This window comes from Aethina tumida, chromosome 5 (assembly GCF_024364675.1).
Source record: "Aethina tumida isolate Nest 87 chromosome 5, icAetTumi1.1, whole genome shotgun sequence".
Classification (NCBI taxonomy): Eukaryota; Metazoa; Arthropoda; class Insecta; order Coleoptera; family Nitidulidae; genus Aethina; species Aethina tumida.
Window position 1 is genome coordinate 1181451 of NC_065439.1, and position 18310 is coordinate 1199760.

The 18310-nt window shown below is 25.8% G+C and overlaps 2 protein-coding genes across 2 annotated transcripts in view; both read right to left on the reverse strand.

Moving 5' to 3' along the window:
* Positions 1-310: 310 nt before the first annotated feature.
* Positions 311-1000, reverse strand: LOC109605159 (ribonuclease Oy-like). The gene has a single exon (XM_020021730.2). It carries the CDS (start codon positions 713-715, stop codon positions 311-313), a length of 405 nt encoding a protein of 134 aa, XP_019877289.1. The 5' UTR covers positions 716-1000.
* Positions 1001-17535: 16535 nt separating this feature from the next.
* LOC109598889 (histone acetyltransferase KAT7) overlaps positions 17536-18310 on the reverse strand; it is a 39378-nt gene continuing 38603 nt past the window's right edge. Inside the window, exon 4 of the mRNA XM_049968321.1 lies at positions 17536-18299. Within this exon, the coding sequence (XP_049824278.1) occupies positions 17938-18299 (362 nt within the window). The 3' untranslated portion in view covers positions 17536-17937. The remainder of the gene's footprint in view (positions 18300-18310) is intronic.

Sequence of the window (18310 nt, forward strand, 5' to 3'; positions counted from 1 at the left end):
ATTACAGAAACAAAATATTTCTGTAACATTGTAGTCTCTTGTATGGTTAGGAAGTACTCCAAGTGTCTATAACATTGTATAGTCGGTAAGTATCGTTATTAAATTAAGTGTTTGTAAATTGTAAGTGATAAAATATGACTTCTCATATTTAGTTGTAGACAAATAAATTTATAATTTGTGGGTCATACTTGTCATTATCTAATCATCACATTCAAGATCATTGTACATTATTGTTTATAAGACTTTTAAGGAATTAATCAATAATAAACGTTGGTATATATTCAAATTTTTTATTGTAACAACTTAATAATTATCTATACAATATGTCACGAGTTTTATCACACTCAGTTTGTATCTTCGTGCAATCGATCAAAGAAGACTGTTTATCGAAGCAAATCCTGACTTCGTGTATCAGATTATCTGTAGTACAAATAACGTCTGGTACTTTACCGAAAGCTTCTTGTAATGCCTCGGATATCTCGGCAAAATTGTAACCTCTTGTGGTACTAGGCACTACTCCATGACTCTCCAAGGCTTTATAAACGTCATACTTTTTATTCCACTGAAGACTGACGTCAAAGTAGTCAAAAACTGTGGCAAAACTCTGCAAGACCATGGCACAAGTACCATGTTTGTCCCACTCGTGTTGCCAGAAAAAGACGCAGTCACCATAGAAGTCGCCGGAGTAGTTCCTGGTGGTGGGCCATTGCTGCATCAGTTCTGGTGTTATGGGCTCCAACTCGGTTAAGTTTAGAGGAGTGTCGTTGCAGTAAAAGGGCTCGTCTCCGGTCGTATTACCGGGCCATAGTCCGTGGATGGTCCAGTAACTTGTTGGTACTTCGTAACACGAAGCCGTTTGGTTCAGACTTAGCCAATCTGCACAAGCTCCGGGCGCCCATCTTTGAGTGTACAGGAGGTAATCCCAGACTTTTTCCCCAACAACCCCTAAGTTTAAGTTGAGAGAACTACGATTTATTATTGATGGAGTTGTGCAAATTAGTAACTAAATTACCTTATTATTAACAAAGCTACGAAGTACTTAAACCCACACATTGTGCTCAATAAATAAATCACTTGGACATACTATTACAGTTTAATTCCGTTTATCATTTATTGTATCACTGATAATAAAATAATTTTAGTCATCGTCATCATTAAAGTACCTATGTCCTTCTCTTTTGCTCGTGCCAAACAAATCACTGAATAAATATAGACTTTTGTATGCATTGTACTATAAATACTGAATGGCAGTACGTTTAAAAATAGTAATAGTAATGAATGATTCACTTTAATGATTTTACTCTCTCTCTTTGTGTGTGTGTGTGCAGAGTAAAATCATTAAAGCAACACTAAAATTAGAAACATTACGTTATAAAACTTGTAATTCGATTGGCTTGCAAAGATAATAAAACACTAAAATAGTTTTATGTGTGAGTTGTAATAAGTTTTCGTCAATTATGGTTGTGTCAGTAAAGTTTCATGGTTTATAATGAATTTAAATTAATATTAACATGCTGTGGTAAGTTAATGTAAGTGGGCAAGGAGAAATTATACTATCACTAATCAAGGAAACAACTATACTAAAGGTGCCAGTGTAAAAATATTAATCCTTAATTGTCTGGAATGGGTGATAATTTATACTCCTCTTAATGCTTATCTTCTATTTGTCATATGTCAGATGTTAGATTAGGAATATATATTGAATGTGGCGTAACTACTTCCTGTAAAACATTACCATTGCTAGTGGTTATTTAAATAAATTATCAAACCTATTCAAAGCAATGAAAGCTCAAAGGTTAACAAAAATAAGTTTATAGTGTTTTTTTTTGATTTGCAGGGAAATCTGAATTTACAGGAAACTGTAAAATATGCATCTCTTTATTATATTTAACAAAAATACACCATAAATGAAGTATTTCAATAAATAGTATTAGAAATAATGTATGTTATAATAATGCCAATAACCTCTAGACATTTAATTGGATAACAACAAAAATCCCATAAGTTTCTACAATATATATTGGTTATTTCAGTAACTTACGAAAATTTTATTTTGTTTAATAAAGATAATTGAATGGTTCATCATTATATATCAGTAAACCGAAGAATTTAATTTAGACACTAATACAAAATTATATACATTCGTTTCACAGAAAACTGTGAAATATGCATCTCTCTAGATGACAGGCCATAAACAATAATGTTCTTATAACATTTGTTGTTTATTTCTTCAAGTTTCAACATTAATTAACATTAGTTTTACAGGAAACTGTAATATATGCTTCTTCATCAGGTAGATTTTTCACAACAACAAATAATACATACTGATTATTTTTATCACTTATAAATTTAATTTAGGAAAAAAGTATGTTATAGAATTTGTTTTCAATTTTTAATAAATAGGGAAATGTAAATTTATAAAAATCTGTATAAAATACATATCTTTACACAGTTAAATATTTTTGCTGATATTTGTTATACATATTTAAAGTTATGGTACCAATCTTATGTACAAAAAATAGAAACATTTAATTTAGAAACTAATTTAAAGTAATTTAGTTTTTTTTTTCTCAAGATATCTCCGTACAAAAAAGTAAAGTAAACAATAAGATATGTAAATCTAAATAAAACATTGGAAGAAAAATACATCATAAATAAAGTATTTTAATAAATATTAATAGTAATAATATGTGTCGCCAATTAATTACTTATAATAGCAACAACATCGAGACAGTTAATTGGATAACAACAAATATCCCATAAGTTTTTATAATATATGTTGGATACTTCTGTAACTGAATATTTGATTTTATTTAATAAAGAAAATTGAATGGATCATCACAGTAAAGAATTTAATTTAATAATTCAAAGATATTGACATTAATTTTACAGGAAACTGTAAAATATGCTTCTTCATCAAGAAGATTTTTCACAACAACAAATTATACATACTGATTATTTTTATCACTTATAAATTTAATTTAAGAAAAAAGTATGTTAGAGAATTAGGTTTCAATTTTTAACAAATAGGGCAATGTAAATTTACAGAGAACTGTATAAAATACATCTCTTTACACAGTTAAATATTTTTTCCAAATATTTGTTATACATATTTGAAAGTTATGGTACCAATCTTATGTACAAAAAACAGAAACATTTAATTTAGAAACCAATTTAAAGTAATTTTGTTCTTTTTTCTCAATATATCTCCGTACAAAAAAGTAAAATTAACGATAAGATATGTAAATGTAAATAAAACATTGGAAGAAAAATACATCATAAATAGAGTATTTTAATAAATATTAGTAGTAATAATATATGTCGCCAATTAATTACTTATAATAGAAACAACATCAAGACAGTTAATTGAATAGCAACAAATATCCCATACATTTTTTATAATATATGTTGTATACTTCTGTAACTTATGAATATTTGATTTTATTTAATAAAGAAAATTGAATGGATCATCACAGTAAACCGAAGAATTTAATTTAATAATTCAAAGATATTGACATTAGTTTTACAGGAAACTGTAAAATATGCTTCTTCATCAAGATAATTTTTCACAACAACAAATTACACAAACTCATTATTTTTTGTCACTTATTAATTTATTTTAGGAAAAAGTTATGTTACAAATTTTATGTACAAAAATAGAAAATCTTAATTTATAAACCGACTTAAAGCTATTTAATTTTTCCTCAGGATATACCCGTACAAAAAAGTAAAGTTCTTATAACATTTGTTGTTTATTTCTCCAAATTGAGAGTAATATAGTATTTTATATTTCAAATTTTAATTAACAGGGAAATCTGAATTTACAGGAAACTGTAAAATATGCATCCTGTTAGATAAACATTGGTTGGATATTTCTGAAAGTTATGTTACCATATCAATCAGAAAATGAATATTTAGAAAGATTTTTATCTGATTAATCTAAACTAACAATACAATCAACAGTATTGTTTTTATTTGTAAGGTAATAAATAGAATGAAAGGTCAAAAAGTATATCAAAAAGAAGACGATTTAATATTAATAAAATTTGTTACGGTCGTTACTTCAGTCTCCGGGTTCTTGACATCACGCCTTACATTTCAAACGACATTCACTTGCCCTGTTAAAATGGACAATGTACTCCTACACTTCAGTTGATACGTAACACTTCCGCTAGATCGAATTAGGCAAGGACGAACATCAAATACCAACAACATTAATCATTAAAACACGTTTATTTATTAATTTGGTAAACAATATATATAAATATGTGCCCATTCTAATTTACCATCATTTATTGTTTTCGTTTGCCTCCAATGTACTGTAATAAAGTAAACCAGTAAAATTTTATGACGTACTGGCTCATATTTTTATATAAACTAGTTGCAGGAGGTTATTAACCGAAAATACGTTGTAGCTAAACTAGTTCCGAATGACAAATTCATCCGCCTAACATCATTGTTTAGATAAAGTCTCTCGGAGACAATGCGAACGAAATTGCAACTCATTCGGGGCACCGCAAGAGAAATATGACGATAATAAACGGGCCACAGAGACAGAAATACGATTACGATAATTGAATCCGACCAATAAATACGCTCATTAAGATGTGCGAATCGATAAGGTCTAATGGTATTTACAATTCAAGCATCCATTTTAACAGTTTACATCTCGTTATATTCTTTGCACTTGTTTTAAATAAGACATGTAAATTGTATGGAATTGTAACTAATCGTGTTGAGTATAAGAAACATTTGTTGTAACTTTAGTTTCAGTTCATTTTGAAGCATGTTTGTTCTGGCTAAAAAATGACATAAACAATAATATTTAAATCTAGATAAAACACAAATAATGTACCTATATTTTTGTAACAAACAATATTAGATAACTGGAGTATTTTAATCCAAAAAAATTTTCATACTGTTGTAATTAACACAAAATTACGTAAATTCGTAATACAGGAAACTGTAAAATGTGCTTCCCTCAAGACGACTGATGTTTTTAATATTTGTTCATTGCTTCAGTAAGTTTTATTGTCATATTTTGATTAATAAAAACAACATAATATGCAAACAATTTAATTTAAGAACTAATGAATTTGTATTACAATCGTGTTTTTACAGGAAACTGTAAAATTTGCTTCTTTTTCAACCTACAAAACTTTATTTGGAAACTAATACAAAATTATTATTAATTATTAATCTTCTTTCAGGCAATTAATTGCTTTTTTAAACACATGATATATCATGTTTTGATGTTTTGAAGAAGAATATCTGAATGAATCACTTTTATATACAAATAAATAATTTAATCTAATTTAGTAACACTTGTTTAAATCTAGATAAAAAAATGATAGTAATGGGTCAAACCTACACAATTGAAGTATGTTTTTAAATAATAAATAACACCCCCAATCAACCATTTATCAGTGTCATCAATTTATCAATAAAATTATTATATTCCAATTTAATATTATTATTATTATTAGAATAATTTGAATGTTTGTTGGTTTTTCAAAATTTTGATTAATAAAGATAACTAAATATATGATCTTTATATACAAATAAATCTATAAACATTTGGAAATTAATCCAAATTTATATAAATATAAAATGTTTCCCTACATATGATAATACAGTTAAATAACTTTTCTAAAAAACAAATATATATTACAAAGGACAACATATAATTTGTACCTTATAAATATTTAATTTTTTAAGCAGAATAAACTTAATTTAGAAATTAATCCAAAAAAATTGGAATTCGTTAAGCTGATGCTTCTCCATTGAGGTTTGAAGAACAATAAATAACCCATATACAGTATATGTTGCTTTTTTCTGTCACTTACAAACTTAATTAACAGATAAGGTTCATTATAGTATTTAGTTTCAATTATTGATTAATAGGGAAGCTGAATTTACAGGAAACTGTAAAATATGCATCTTTTTAAAGAGTTACTTGTTTTTAAGGATTTTTATTAGACATTTAATTGGATAATAATTAATATTCCATAAGATTCCAGAATATGTGTTGTTTATTTATGTAACTTATGAATATTGGATTTTATTTAATAAAGAAAATTTTATGGATTATCGTTATATAGAGACGAATACAAAATAATTTAAATTTGTTTCGTAGAAAACTGAATAGCTCTGTAGACTACAATTTTTTTTATTTCTGTGTGATTATTAATAAGGAAAATTAAACATTACAGGTAAATAAATAAATAAAAGTAAACTTAATTTACAGGAAACTGTATAATATGCATCTTTTTAGACAGTTATCTTTTTTAAAGATATTTGTTAGGTATTTCTGAAAGTTATATAGAAATATGTTAAGTGGAAGAATTCAACTTCAATTTAATTTATGGACTCATACAAAATGATTTAAATTCGTTTCACAGAAATTATGTTTATGAATTTATTTATCATTTAGTATATTCAATTTGAATAAAATATATTCGTACATGAAATTAAAAATATTACAATTTAAAATATTTTTTAAGTATCAGTCTGGTAAAGGATCACATTACACAGTTGTCTGTAAACGAAGTAACATTTTTTGTTCCCAAATTGATATATTTATTTTACCTCATTAAATCATAATTTTTTAAATAATATATTCATTACAAATACAAGAGAAATTATAGAGTGTTTGCATAGAGAGAGAGAGAGAGATGCATATTTTACAGTTTTCTGTAAATATGTATTATTTAGAAACTGAAGTTTACTGACTTATTTAGGTATAAAGCTTACACAATGAATTTATACAGTGAACTGTTAAAAACAAAGAACCTGTCAGTTATAATTTATTTTATTGTATGTTTGTTCTGACTATTAGTGTGGTATACGATTTTCAAACTCTATAAAAAATGAATTAAACAGTAGGATATTTAAATCTTGATAAGGGTGTTTATTTGGAATAAAAAACAAGGATAAATGATATACTTTAATAAATAATAAATGTTTTCGATCAACGATTTGAAATAGAGATAAAAAAGCAACATTATTAAAATTAATACATACTTTTGTGTCGTGTAACAATGAGATCGATTGACTTGTCAGTTGAAATGTAATAAATTCAGCGAGTGATGCTGCCATTTGCATATTACAGAAAATGTATGCAGGTATGTCTATTTTTATTATCGGATAACTGTGCAATGTGCAAGTCGCATTAAATTACACAACTCGTTCCACGTTGCTCATATGTAATTTTCTAATTAGATCCAGTGAAATCGTCATTAGCATTTTATCGCATCTGAAATTTTCCCTATCAAAAATTAAAACCGGCATCGATGATTTAAGGTGCGCAGCAACGACAAAAATGGCGATGCTTCGAACAAGGCGAAACGACATCTACATTCTTGTTTTATCGGCCAATAATGAAGCAATTTATGTCAATTACTGGTAAATATTGAAGAAATCACTCCATGTCGACACAGCTATAAAAATTATTCGCAAACGACCCAGCAATTAGTTTAATTTATAAATTTGCTTATTGGCATTTTATAATTAATTAAATCGAAGGCCACAATTTCAACTGTGTGTCGTAACCTATTTATTAATTAATTCATTTGGTAATTAATAAAAAAACAACGATGCTTCATATCCAGATAGTCATCAACAAAAAACGGGTTAATCTGACCGGATATTAAAAAATTGCGGTGTCGGCCGTGCGGAATTTCCGTTGCCAATTTCAATCTTAAAGCCGTTCGAAATTATCGTCTTATCAATATTCAACTACACAGCTTTAATTCGTCACCTGTCGTCTCGTCTCTCACCTGCCCGCTTTTTCGTCCAGACCAACAGGGAAGTCATGCATAATTCAAATGGAATATGGGCCGTTTTAGAAACTGGCCGTTCCAAATTTTCGATTAATACGGGCCAACTGATTATGTGCCAGCTTTATGTGTAAATAAGTCGACAAACTTGATTTCCCACTGAACAATACGAGTCTCACTAAGACGGATTACTTACAGGAAACTGTAAAATACGCATCACTCCTCAACCAATTATTTTTGTATTACACTTTTTTTGTAATTATATTGTTTCAAATTTTGATTTTAATTAAAAATTATTTCACTTTTTTACAGGAAACTGTAAAATGTGATCACTGTCTACATAAATACTTACAGAAAACTGTAAAATATACGTCTCTTTTTATATTCTACTGTAATTAAAATACGAATATACTTTCAAATTTCATATTTTTATTTTAATCAGACTTAATGGAAGAAGTAAATAACTTTATGTATAAATAAGTCGACAAACTTAATTTCCTACTGAACAATACGAGTCTCACTTGGACGGATTACTTACAGGAAACTGTAAAATATGCATCACTCCTTAACCAATTATTTTTGTATTATACTTTTTTGTAAATATATTGTTTCAAATTTTGATTTTAATTAAAAATTATTTTACTTTTTTACACGAAACTGTAAAATGTAATCACTATCTACATAAATACTTACAGAAAACAGTAAAATATACGTCTCTTTTTATATTCTACTGTAATTAAAATACGAATATATTTTCAAAATTCAAATTTTTATTTTAATCAGACTTAATGGAAGAAGTAAATAACTTTATGTATAAATAAGTCGACAAACTTAATTTCCTACTGAACAATACGAGTCTCACTTGGACGGATTACTTACAGGAAACTGTAAAATATGCATCACTCCTTAACCAATTATTTTTGTATTATACTTTTTTGTAAATATATTGTTTCAAATTTTGATTTTAATTAAAAATTATTTTCCTTTTTTACAGAAAACTGTAAAATATACATCCCTTTTTATTTTCTACTGTAAAATTTTCAAATTTTTATTTTAATCAGACTTAATGGAAGAAGTAAATAATAAATAAATACAAAAACTTTATTTGGAAATACATAAGAAATCATACTTTGTTTCTAAAGAAATAATTACAAAGAAGTATAATTTTTATATTTTTTTATATTTCAAATTTTGATTTTAATAAGACAAATTGAATGATTGAATAAATAAGTCAATAAACTAATTTGACAATTAACACAAAATTATTTTACTTTCATTACAGGAAACTGTGTAATAAAGTGTGATCACTTTCTATATAGATACTTAATATTTAAGTGTTTATTGTACTTTTTATAAATAAACTTATGAATATAATATTATAAGATCATTATTGTTTATAGCCTGTCATCTGAGAGATGCATATTATACAGTTTTCTGTGAAACGAATTTAAATAATTTTGTATTAGTCTCTAAATTAAATTCTTCTGTTTACTGATGTATAATGATGATTCATTCAATTTTATCTATTAAATAAAATGAAATAAACATAGTTAGTTACATAAGTAACCAACATATGTTATATAAGCTTATGGTATATTTGTTGGTACCTAATTAACTGTCTAGTTTTTGTTGGTATTATAAGTTGTTGATGGGGAAGATATATTAATATTACTACTGTTGATTAAAATACTTTGTTTATTTAGATTTAAATATATTATTGTTTACTATTTTACACGAGGATATCTTGAGAAAAAAAAACTAAATAACTTTAAGTTAATTTAAGTTTTTCGATTTATTTATATATAAAAATGTTAACATAACTTTCAAAAATATGTAAATGTATATTGACATTATTGTTTATAACCTGTTGTCTAAAGAGATGCACACTATTCAGTTTTATGCATAAATATGTCAATAAATTTAATTTCCTACTAAATAATATGTCTTACTTGTACGGATAACTTACAGGAAACTGTAAAATATGCATCACTCTTTAAACAAATATTTATTATACTTTATTTTCTGTAAATAAAATTATTAATATAATTTTACAAATTTTGATTTTAAACAAAAATTATTTTAGTTTTTTACAGGAAACTGTAAAATATACATCTCTTTTTAAGTGTATATTGTTACTCTTTCTCAAATATTTTTATATTTTACTGTAATTAAAATTATGAATATATTATTTTCAAATTTTGATTTTAATCAGACAAATTGAAAGAATTAATTAATGAATAAATTCTAAGAATTAATTTGGTATCAAATAGAAAATTTGATTCTAGATAAATAAATACAGAAAACTATAATACAATATATTTTCAAATTTCAAATTTTGATTTTAATAAGACAAATTAAATGATTGAATAAATAAATCAATGATCTAATTTGGTAAAGAACATAAAAACATACTGTAAAATATGATCACTTTCTAGATAGATATTTAATATTTAAGTGTTGTATTTTTTATAAATAAATATACAGTTTCCTGTAAATTCAGATTTCCCTATTAATCAGAAATTGAAATTTCAAATAATATAATATTCACATCTTACAGAAATATACAAAAAATGTTTCAAAATCAATTTATTTTGCTACAGGAAACTGTAAAAGATGCATCTCTCCAGTAGACACAGACTGAAACAGATGTCGCTGCTTTTATTAAATATTATATTTAATAATTTATGTCATATCAAATAAAATATGTTGAAAGAACTGTAACACAGCAATGAATAAACTTGTAACCGTATTTACAAACAATCTTAATGAACTTGTTAGCTTTATACATAAATAAATCAACTTGTTTTGTTACAGGAAACTGTAAAAGATGCATCTCTCTCTAGATACTTTGGGACTAGCCACGGACTGAATCAGATGTCGCTGTTTCTACTAAATATTATATGTTATTTACGTTTGATATTTATTTAACAATTGATGGTGGCTGAATAAATGTGTGTTTCCAATGTGTTTTTAATAGTTGTAAGTCACGAACACCATTCCTCATTAGCCGCTGCATTTAATGTTGATTTTATTCATGTTTCATTCATGCATTATTCGCGGTATCGTAAAAATACTATTATAGAACTAAATTTTCATTCGTAATTGCGTCTGCCTTTCCACGTTAATGTTTGTCGTTTTTCCTGGAAATTATCGACGTGTTTTCAAATGTATAGAATTCAATTATGTGGTTTATAGAAAGATTTGCATTGGGGGCAATCAGGATTTAAATAAATTCTTCCATGGGTAAAAACCCATTACGTTACTTCTGTTTTTTTTTATTGATAAGACACTCCGTGGAAATTATTCTTATTATTGTGTCGAGACTTAAGGTGCAGTTATTTAAATTATATTTTTCAGTTTGCCATCTGACAAGCATGTTACGAGTGGATTTTATAAATTTTTATCATAAAACGTAATTACAGCTACTTACATATAATATATGAAATTACGTCGACTAATCAAATTACAGGAGGCATAAAGGAAAAGGGAATTAATCGCACCGAGACAATTTGTGTACTAACGATATAATTTCAGGCGATATTGCAGGAAACAATTTCAGTTGCAGCTGATGTTGCCCATTCGTCTGTTACCATGCGAACGTTCCAATATGGCGTTGTAAAAATGGAATTCAGTCACATCGCATTCTAATTAAGGTTGATGAAACGCGGCCCGAAAAAGATTTGTCAACTTTACGCTGGTGCTTGAACATTTTATAGGTTTGTTGACTTTAATTAAGTTAATGGCGACCACTTCCTGGTAATGCTCCACCGTCTGCGTATTTCCATTCCGTTCTGATGTGTATTAATTTTGCTTTTTTATTACTATTACTATTAATTAAATTAGTTTGTTGCTTTTAACGGGGCCCAACACTGTGCTGCTAATTGTGATTGAATTAACTAAATTTATAATAAATTAATAATTTCTAGATAGATTACAGAAAACTGTAAAATATACATCTCTATTATATTATATATCTTTATAAAATATTTTTATACTTTCTTGCAATTAAATTACACAAATTGAAAGAGTTAATTATTAAATAAATTCTAAGACTTAATTTGGTATCAAATAGAAAATTTGTTTCTAGATAAATAAATACAGAAAACTGTAAAATGTGCATCACTCTTTAAGCAAATATTTTTATAATATATGTTATATATTTCTGTAAATAAAATTATCAGTATATTATATTGTTCAAACTTTGATTTTAATAAGACAAATTGAATGAACTAGATTTATAAACAAATAAATCAATAAATTAATTTGATAACATAAATCTATAAAATATGATTTCTTTCTAAATAGACATTTGCAGAAAATTTTAAAATATACATCTCTATGTAATATATTGTTATTCTTTTTAAAATATTTTTATATTTTCCTGTAATTAAAATTATGAGTATATTATTTTCAAATTTTAATTTTAATAACACAAATTGAAAGCATTAATTAATAAACAAATTCTAAGAATTAATTTGGTATCAAATAGAAAATTTGATTCTAGGTAAATAAATACAGAAAACTGTAAAATGTGCATCACTCTCTAAGCAAATATTTTTATAATATATGTTATATATTTCTGTAAATAAAATTATCAGTATATTATATTGTTCAAATTTTGATTTTAATAAGACAAATTGAATGAACTAGATTTATAAACAAATAAATCAATAAATTAATTTGATAACATAAATCTATAAAATATGATTTCTTTCTAAATAGATATTTGCAGAAAATTTTAAAATATACATCTCTATGTAATATATTGTTATTCTTTTTAAAATATTTTTATATTTTCCTGTAATTAAAATTATGAACATATTATTTTCAAATTTTAATTTTAATCACACAAATTGAAAGCATTAATTAACAAACAAATTTTAAGAATTAATATGGTATCAAATAGAACATTTGTTTCTAGATAAATAAATACAGAAAACTGTAAAATATGCATCTCTCTTTAGGCAAATATTTTTATAATATGTTATATATTTCTGTAAATAAAATTATCAATATATTATATTATTCAAATTTTAATTTTAATGAGACAAATTGAATGAACTAGATATATAAACAAATAAATCAATAAATTAATTAGACAACAGAAATCTGTAAAATGTGATTTCTTTCTAGATAGATACTTACAGAAAATTGTAAAATATACAACTCTCTTTATGTATTACATTATTATTCTTTCTAAAATATTTTTATATTTTCCCGTAATTAAAATTATAAATATATTATTTTCAAATTTTAATTTTAATCACACAAATTGGAAGCATTAATTAATAAACAAATTCTAGAATTAATTTGGTATCAAATAGAAAATTTGATTCTAGATAAATAAATACAGAAAACTATAAAATGTGTATCACTCTTTAAGCAAATATTTTTATAATATATGTTATATATTTCTGTAAATAAACTTATCAGTATATTATATTGTTCAAATTCTTATTTTAATAAGACAAATTGAATGAGCTAGATTTATAAATAAATAAATCAATAAATTAATCTGATAACAGTAATCTGTAAAATGTGATTTCTTTCTAGAGAGATACAGAAAACTGTAAAATATACATCTCTCTTTAAGTATTATTATTCTTTTTAAAATATTTTTATATTTTCCTATAATTAAAATTATGAATATGTTATTTTCAAATTTTAATTTTAATCAGGCAAATTGAAAAAATTAATTAATAAATAAATTATAAGACTTAATTTGGTATCAAATAAAAATTTTGTAGATAAATAAATTTAGAAAACTGTAAAATATGCATCACTCTTTATGCAAATATCTTCATAATATGTCATATATTTCTGTAAATAAAATTATCAATGTATTATATTACTCAAATTTTGACTTTTATATGACAAATTAATTAGCTAGATTTATAAAAAAATGAATAAACTAATGTGACAGCAAAAAGAAAATTATTTCACTTTGTTTTACAGGAAATGTGTGCTCTTTCTAGATAAATTATTACAGAAAACTGTAAAATATGCATCTCTAAGTTTTTATTGTTATTCTTTCCAAAATTTTAAAATTATAAATATATTATATTTCAAATTATAATAAGACAAATTGAACTAATTAATAATTACTTTAAGTAAATGTTTTTATAACATTTGTTTTATTATTGTGTATATTATATTTTAAATTTTGTTTTAAATCAGATTAACTTAGCTAGATTTTTAAACTAATAAATCAATAAATTAAATTTGGTAATAGATACAGAAACCTGTAAAATGTGATCTAGTTTTATACAGATACAGAAAACTGTAAAATATACGTCTCTTTTTAAGTATATATTGTTATATTTCAAGTTTTGATTTTATCGAACAAGTTGAATGAATTAAGTAATAAATAAATTCATAAACTTAATTTGGTAAATAAATTCAATTTATTTACTTTGTTTGTAAACAATAAACTACTCAATATGCAGTACTTTTTTTGTTATAATTTTCGGTAAATAAAATTATATTTAAATAATGAATTAGTTTCATAAACAGGAGAGTAATTTCTTTGTTTCACCAAAGACAAACTTATCGCCGCCAGTCCTATTAACATAATTTTATAGCAGTCACCCTTTTGTTCTCTTTTCGGGTCAGTTATAATTTATATTTTTTACGAATTCGTGGGAAACAATTAACGTGACAAATAAATCATACAGTCTAGACTGTGTGTGTGTGTGTTTGTAGAAAAAAAAAAGAGGTCCCAAGCAGATCGTCGCTTTCCTCAGCACTGCCAAAATGAATGCAACGCAGGAATTTCGATGGAAAAGCATCAACGGATTTTGACCTTCGATCGAAACAACAAAGGTAGGCGAATATGCATTCCGGGAAAATGTTTATGGCACACTCGAGGAGACGAGCAACGATGGACGGCACGGTATAAATAAATGGGAACGCCAACGGACCGGCGGGCCGCACGCTGCTTCGAATTTACCATTTTAATAGTCTGGCGACTTGTCGGAAGCAAATGGTGCAGTTTTCTGCACCCGGGTTGTGTCGGGGAGCAACCAGGTGGCGCCCCAGGCTAGTTAATGGCTTCCCCAGCCGCCATTTTGATCAACGATTGTTTAATTGATGAAAGTAAGCAAGTTAAAAGGATGAGGGAGGACGCCGACACAAGTTAACTATTTTATAACATCGTGCGGCCGACTGACATTGAAAGCGTCGACCTTGCAGGATCGCCGATGCCGCGAATCTTTCTCGAGCTATTTATACACTCCTGCTGGCTGCCTCCTGCTTCATTTGCACTTTTGCAAGAGCACGATTGCAAAATCGTTTCAATGTTGCGTTTCTAATTTTGCTTTTAAGGGAACTGAACGGCGGCATTAAATCCTTTTAAGCAATTAAACAGGACATGTTAATTGCTGATCTTTCATTGTTCAAACAGCACCGTTTTTTCGACGGCGACGTGTTAACCTAAAAGCGAACCTCTTAACCAATTTAAATATATTTAAATAATGGTATGACTGCGCGTGTGGCAACACATTTAAATGATTGTTTAAATTTACTTACTGTTCTAACCTTAGTTTTTGGGGGAGATGGGCCGTCTATTTACAATTAATGAATAATAATATTTAAATTCCTTTTATTGGACTCATTATGGACAATAATGAAACGGCGTGATACAAAGAAGATTGTGCAAATAGAAAATTGCTATGTACACAATAGAATTAATATTGCAACACGTTACAAAAATGTAAACCTTGAAACACCATAAAGGATTTATTAGATAATATGCCGGTTTTATTTAGAAATTAATTTTATTACATCCTTTTATAATTCAACTAAAATTTTATTGATAAAACATTAACTGGTTAAATAAAACAAAACTAGTTTTAATATCCTACAATTTACATCCATTAAATTACTGTAACATAAATTTACAGCAGTATCTATAAAAAAAAGTATCGTTAAACAATTTTATAAATGTTTTTCACAATTAGATTTATAAATAAATAAATTAATTTGATGAAACAGAAATCTATAAAATATGATTTATTTCTAAACTTGAAGAAAACTATAAAATATACATCTCTCTTTAAGTATTACATTATTATTCTTTTATATTTTCCTTTAATTAAAATTATGAAATTATATTATTTTCAAATTTTAATTTTATCCAGACAAATTGAAAGAATTAATTTGGTACCAAGTAGAAAATTTGTTTCTATATAAATAAATACAGAAAACTGTAAAATATGCTTCACTATTTAGGCAAATATTTTTATAATATATGTTGTATTTTTTTTTGATTTGACAAATTAGATTTATAAACAAATCAATAAACTAATTTGGCAGCAAAAAAAATTATTTCACTTTGTTTTATAGGAAACTATAAAATGTGTGTTCTTTATAGATAAACTATTGCAGAAAACTGTAAAATATACATCTCTAAATTTTTATTGTTATTCTTAATTAAAAAACTTTTAATTAATTAAAAAACTTTTAAATTGGTATGAAATAAAAAAAAAATTATTATAAGTGAATATTTTGTTTATTATGAGTATATATTTCAAATTTTGATTTTAATAAGATAAACTGAATTAATTAAATTTATAAACAAATGAATCAATAAATTAATTTAATAACAAATACAAAATTATTTTACTTTGTTTTACAGCAACCTTTAAAATTGATTTTAATAATATAAATTGAATGAACTAGATTTATAAAAAAATAAATTAATTTATTGATTTATTGCAGAAAACTGTAAAATACACATCTCTCTTTGTGTATTATATTATTATTATTTTCCTGTAATAAACATTATGAATATATTATTCTCAAATTTTGATTTTAATTAGACAAATTGAAAGCATTAATTAATAAACAAATTCTAAGAATTAATTTGATATCAAATAGGAAAATTTGTTTCTAGATAAATACAGAAAACTGTAAAATATGCATCACTCATTAGGCAAATATTTTTATAATATGTTATATATTTCTGTAAATAAAGTTTTCAATATATTATATTGTTCAAATTTTGCTTTTAATGAGACAAATTGAATGAACTAGATATATAAACAAATAAATCAATAAATTAATTAGACAACAGAAATCTGTAAAATGTGATTTCTTTCTAGATAGATAGTTACAGAAAACTGTAAAATATACATCTCTCTTTAAGTATTACATTATTATTCTTTCTAAAATATTTTTATATTTTCCCGTAATTAAAATTATGAAAATATTATTTTCAAATTTTGATTTTAATCGCACAAATTGAAAGCATTAATTAATAAACAAATTCTAAAAATTAATTTGGTATCAAATAGGAAAATTTGTTTCTAGATAAATAAATACAGAAAACTGTAAAATATGCATCACTCTTTAGGCAAATATTTTTATAATATATGTTATATATTTCTGTAAATAAAATTTTCAATATATTATATTGTTCAAATTTTGATTTTATTAAAACAAATTGAATGAGCTGGATTTAAAAAGAAATAAATCAATAAATTAATTTGATATCAAAAATCTGTAAAATGTGATTTTTGTGAATTGAAAGAATTAATTAATAAATAAATTCTATGACTTAATTTGGTATTAAATAGGAAATTTGTTTCTGAATAAATAAATGCAGAAAACTGTAAAATATGCATCGTTCTTTAAGCATATATTTTTATAATTTATATTATAATAATTAAGGTTTATTGATAAAATATGAACTGGCTGAATAAAACAAAGCTAGTTTTAATAATTATTTATTTATGCTACAATTTACAATTTAATTAAATTACTATAACATAAATTTACAACAGTATCTATAAAAAAATGTATACGTTAAACAATTTAATAAACATTGTTACTTTTTCACGCTAAAAATAACAAAAGAATTATTTGATGATTGTCTTTCGCATTGAATACTATTCGAGGTCAATTATCAAAAATAATAATCGATTAAACATCGTCATAAAAAATTACCAACGCATTTTACTTATGTAAATTCTTCGTGCAAACAGTAAAAAGTACACACAGACATCCTGTTTATGTAACAGCATCGCACGTTTCGAAACGAAATCGATAGAAAATCAATGAAACCATTTTAAAAGAGAAGCCGGTTTATTCACCTTCAAAAAAATGGCTCAAAAATCCATAGCAACAATCTTAATTAGCAAAACTGTGAAGGTGAACAAACTTATACGGTCGCAGGTTGCGGCGGCGTCCACCTCAGGCAACTGGGGTCGACCTCCTTGAGCAGCGAGCCCCTGCGTTGCACCCTCTCGACGTACTCGTCCAGCACGTCCTGCTTCTTCAGTATGATGTGCTTGCCCTTCCAGTACTTCATCATGCCGAGGGCTTGGAGGGTGGACACTATGTCGTAGGAGTGGATGGCCATCTCCTGGCTGATGTCTTTGACGGACAAGGTGGTGCCCGCCCTTGAACACAGATAGTGGAGCAGCACGTCCTTCCAGTACGACCGGTACGAGATCAAGCCTAGGTCACTCAGGGGTTTCTCTGGGGAGCCGATTTTGCCTTCAACGCGGGTCAGGAGGTAACCTGTGAACAAA

Coding starts and splice junctions, on each gene's coding strand:
- LOC109605159 (XM_020021730.2), bottom strand. CDS start 715: ATGCAGCAATGGCCCACCACCAGGAACTACTCCGGCGACTTCTATGGT.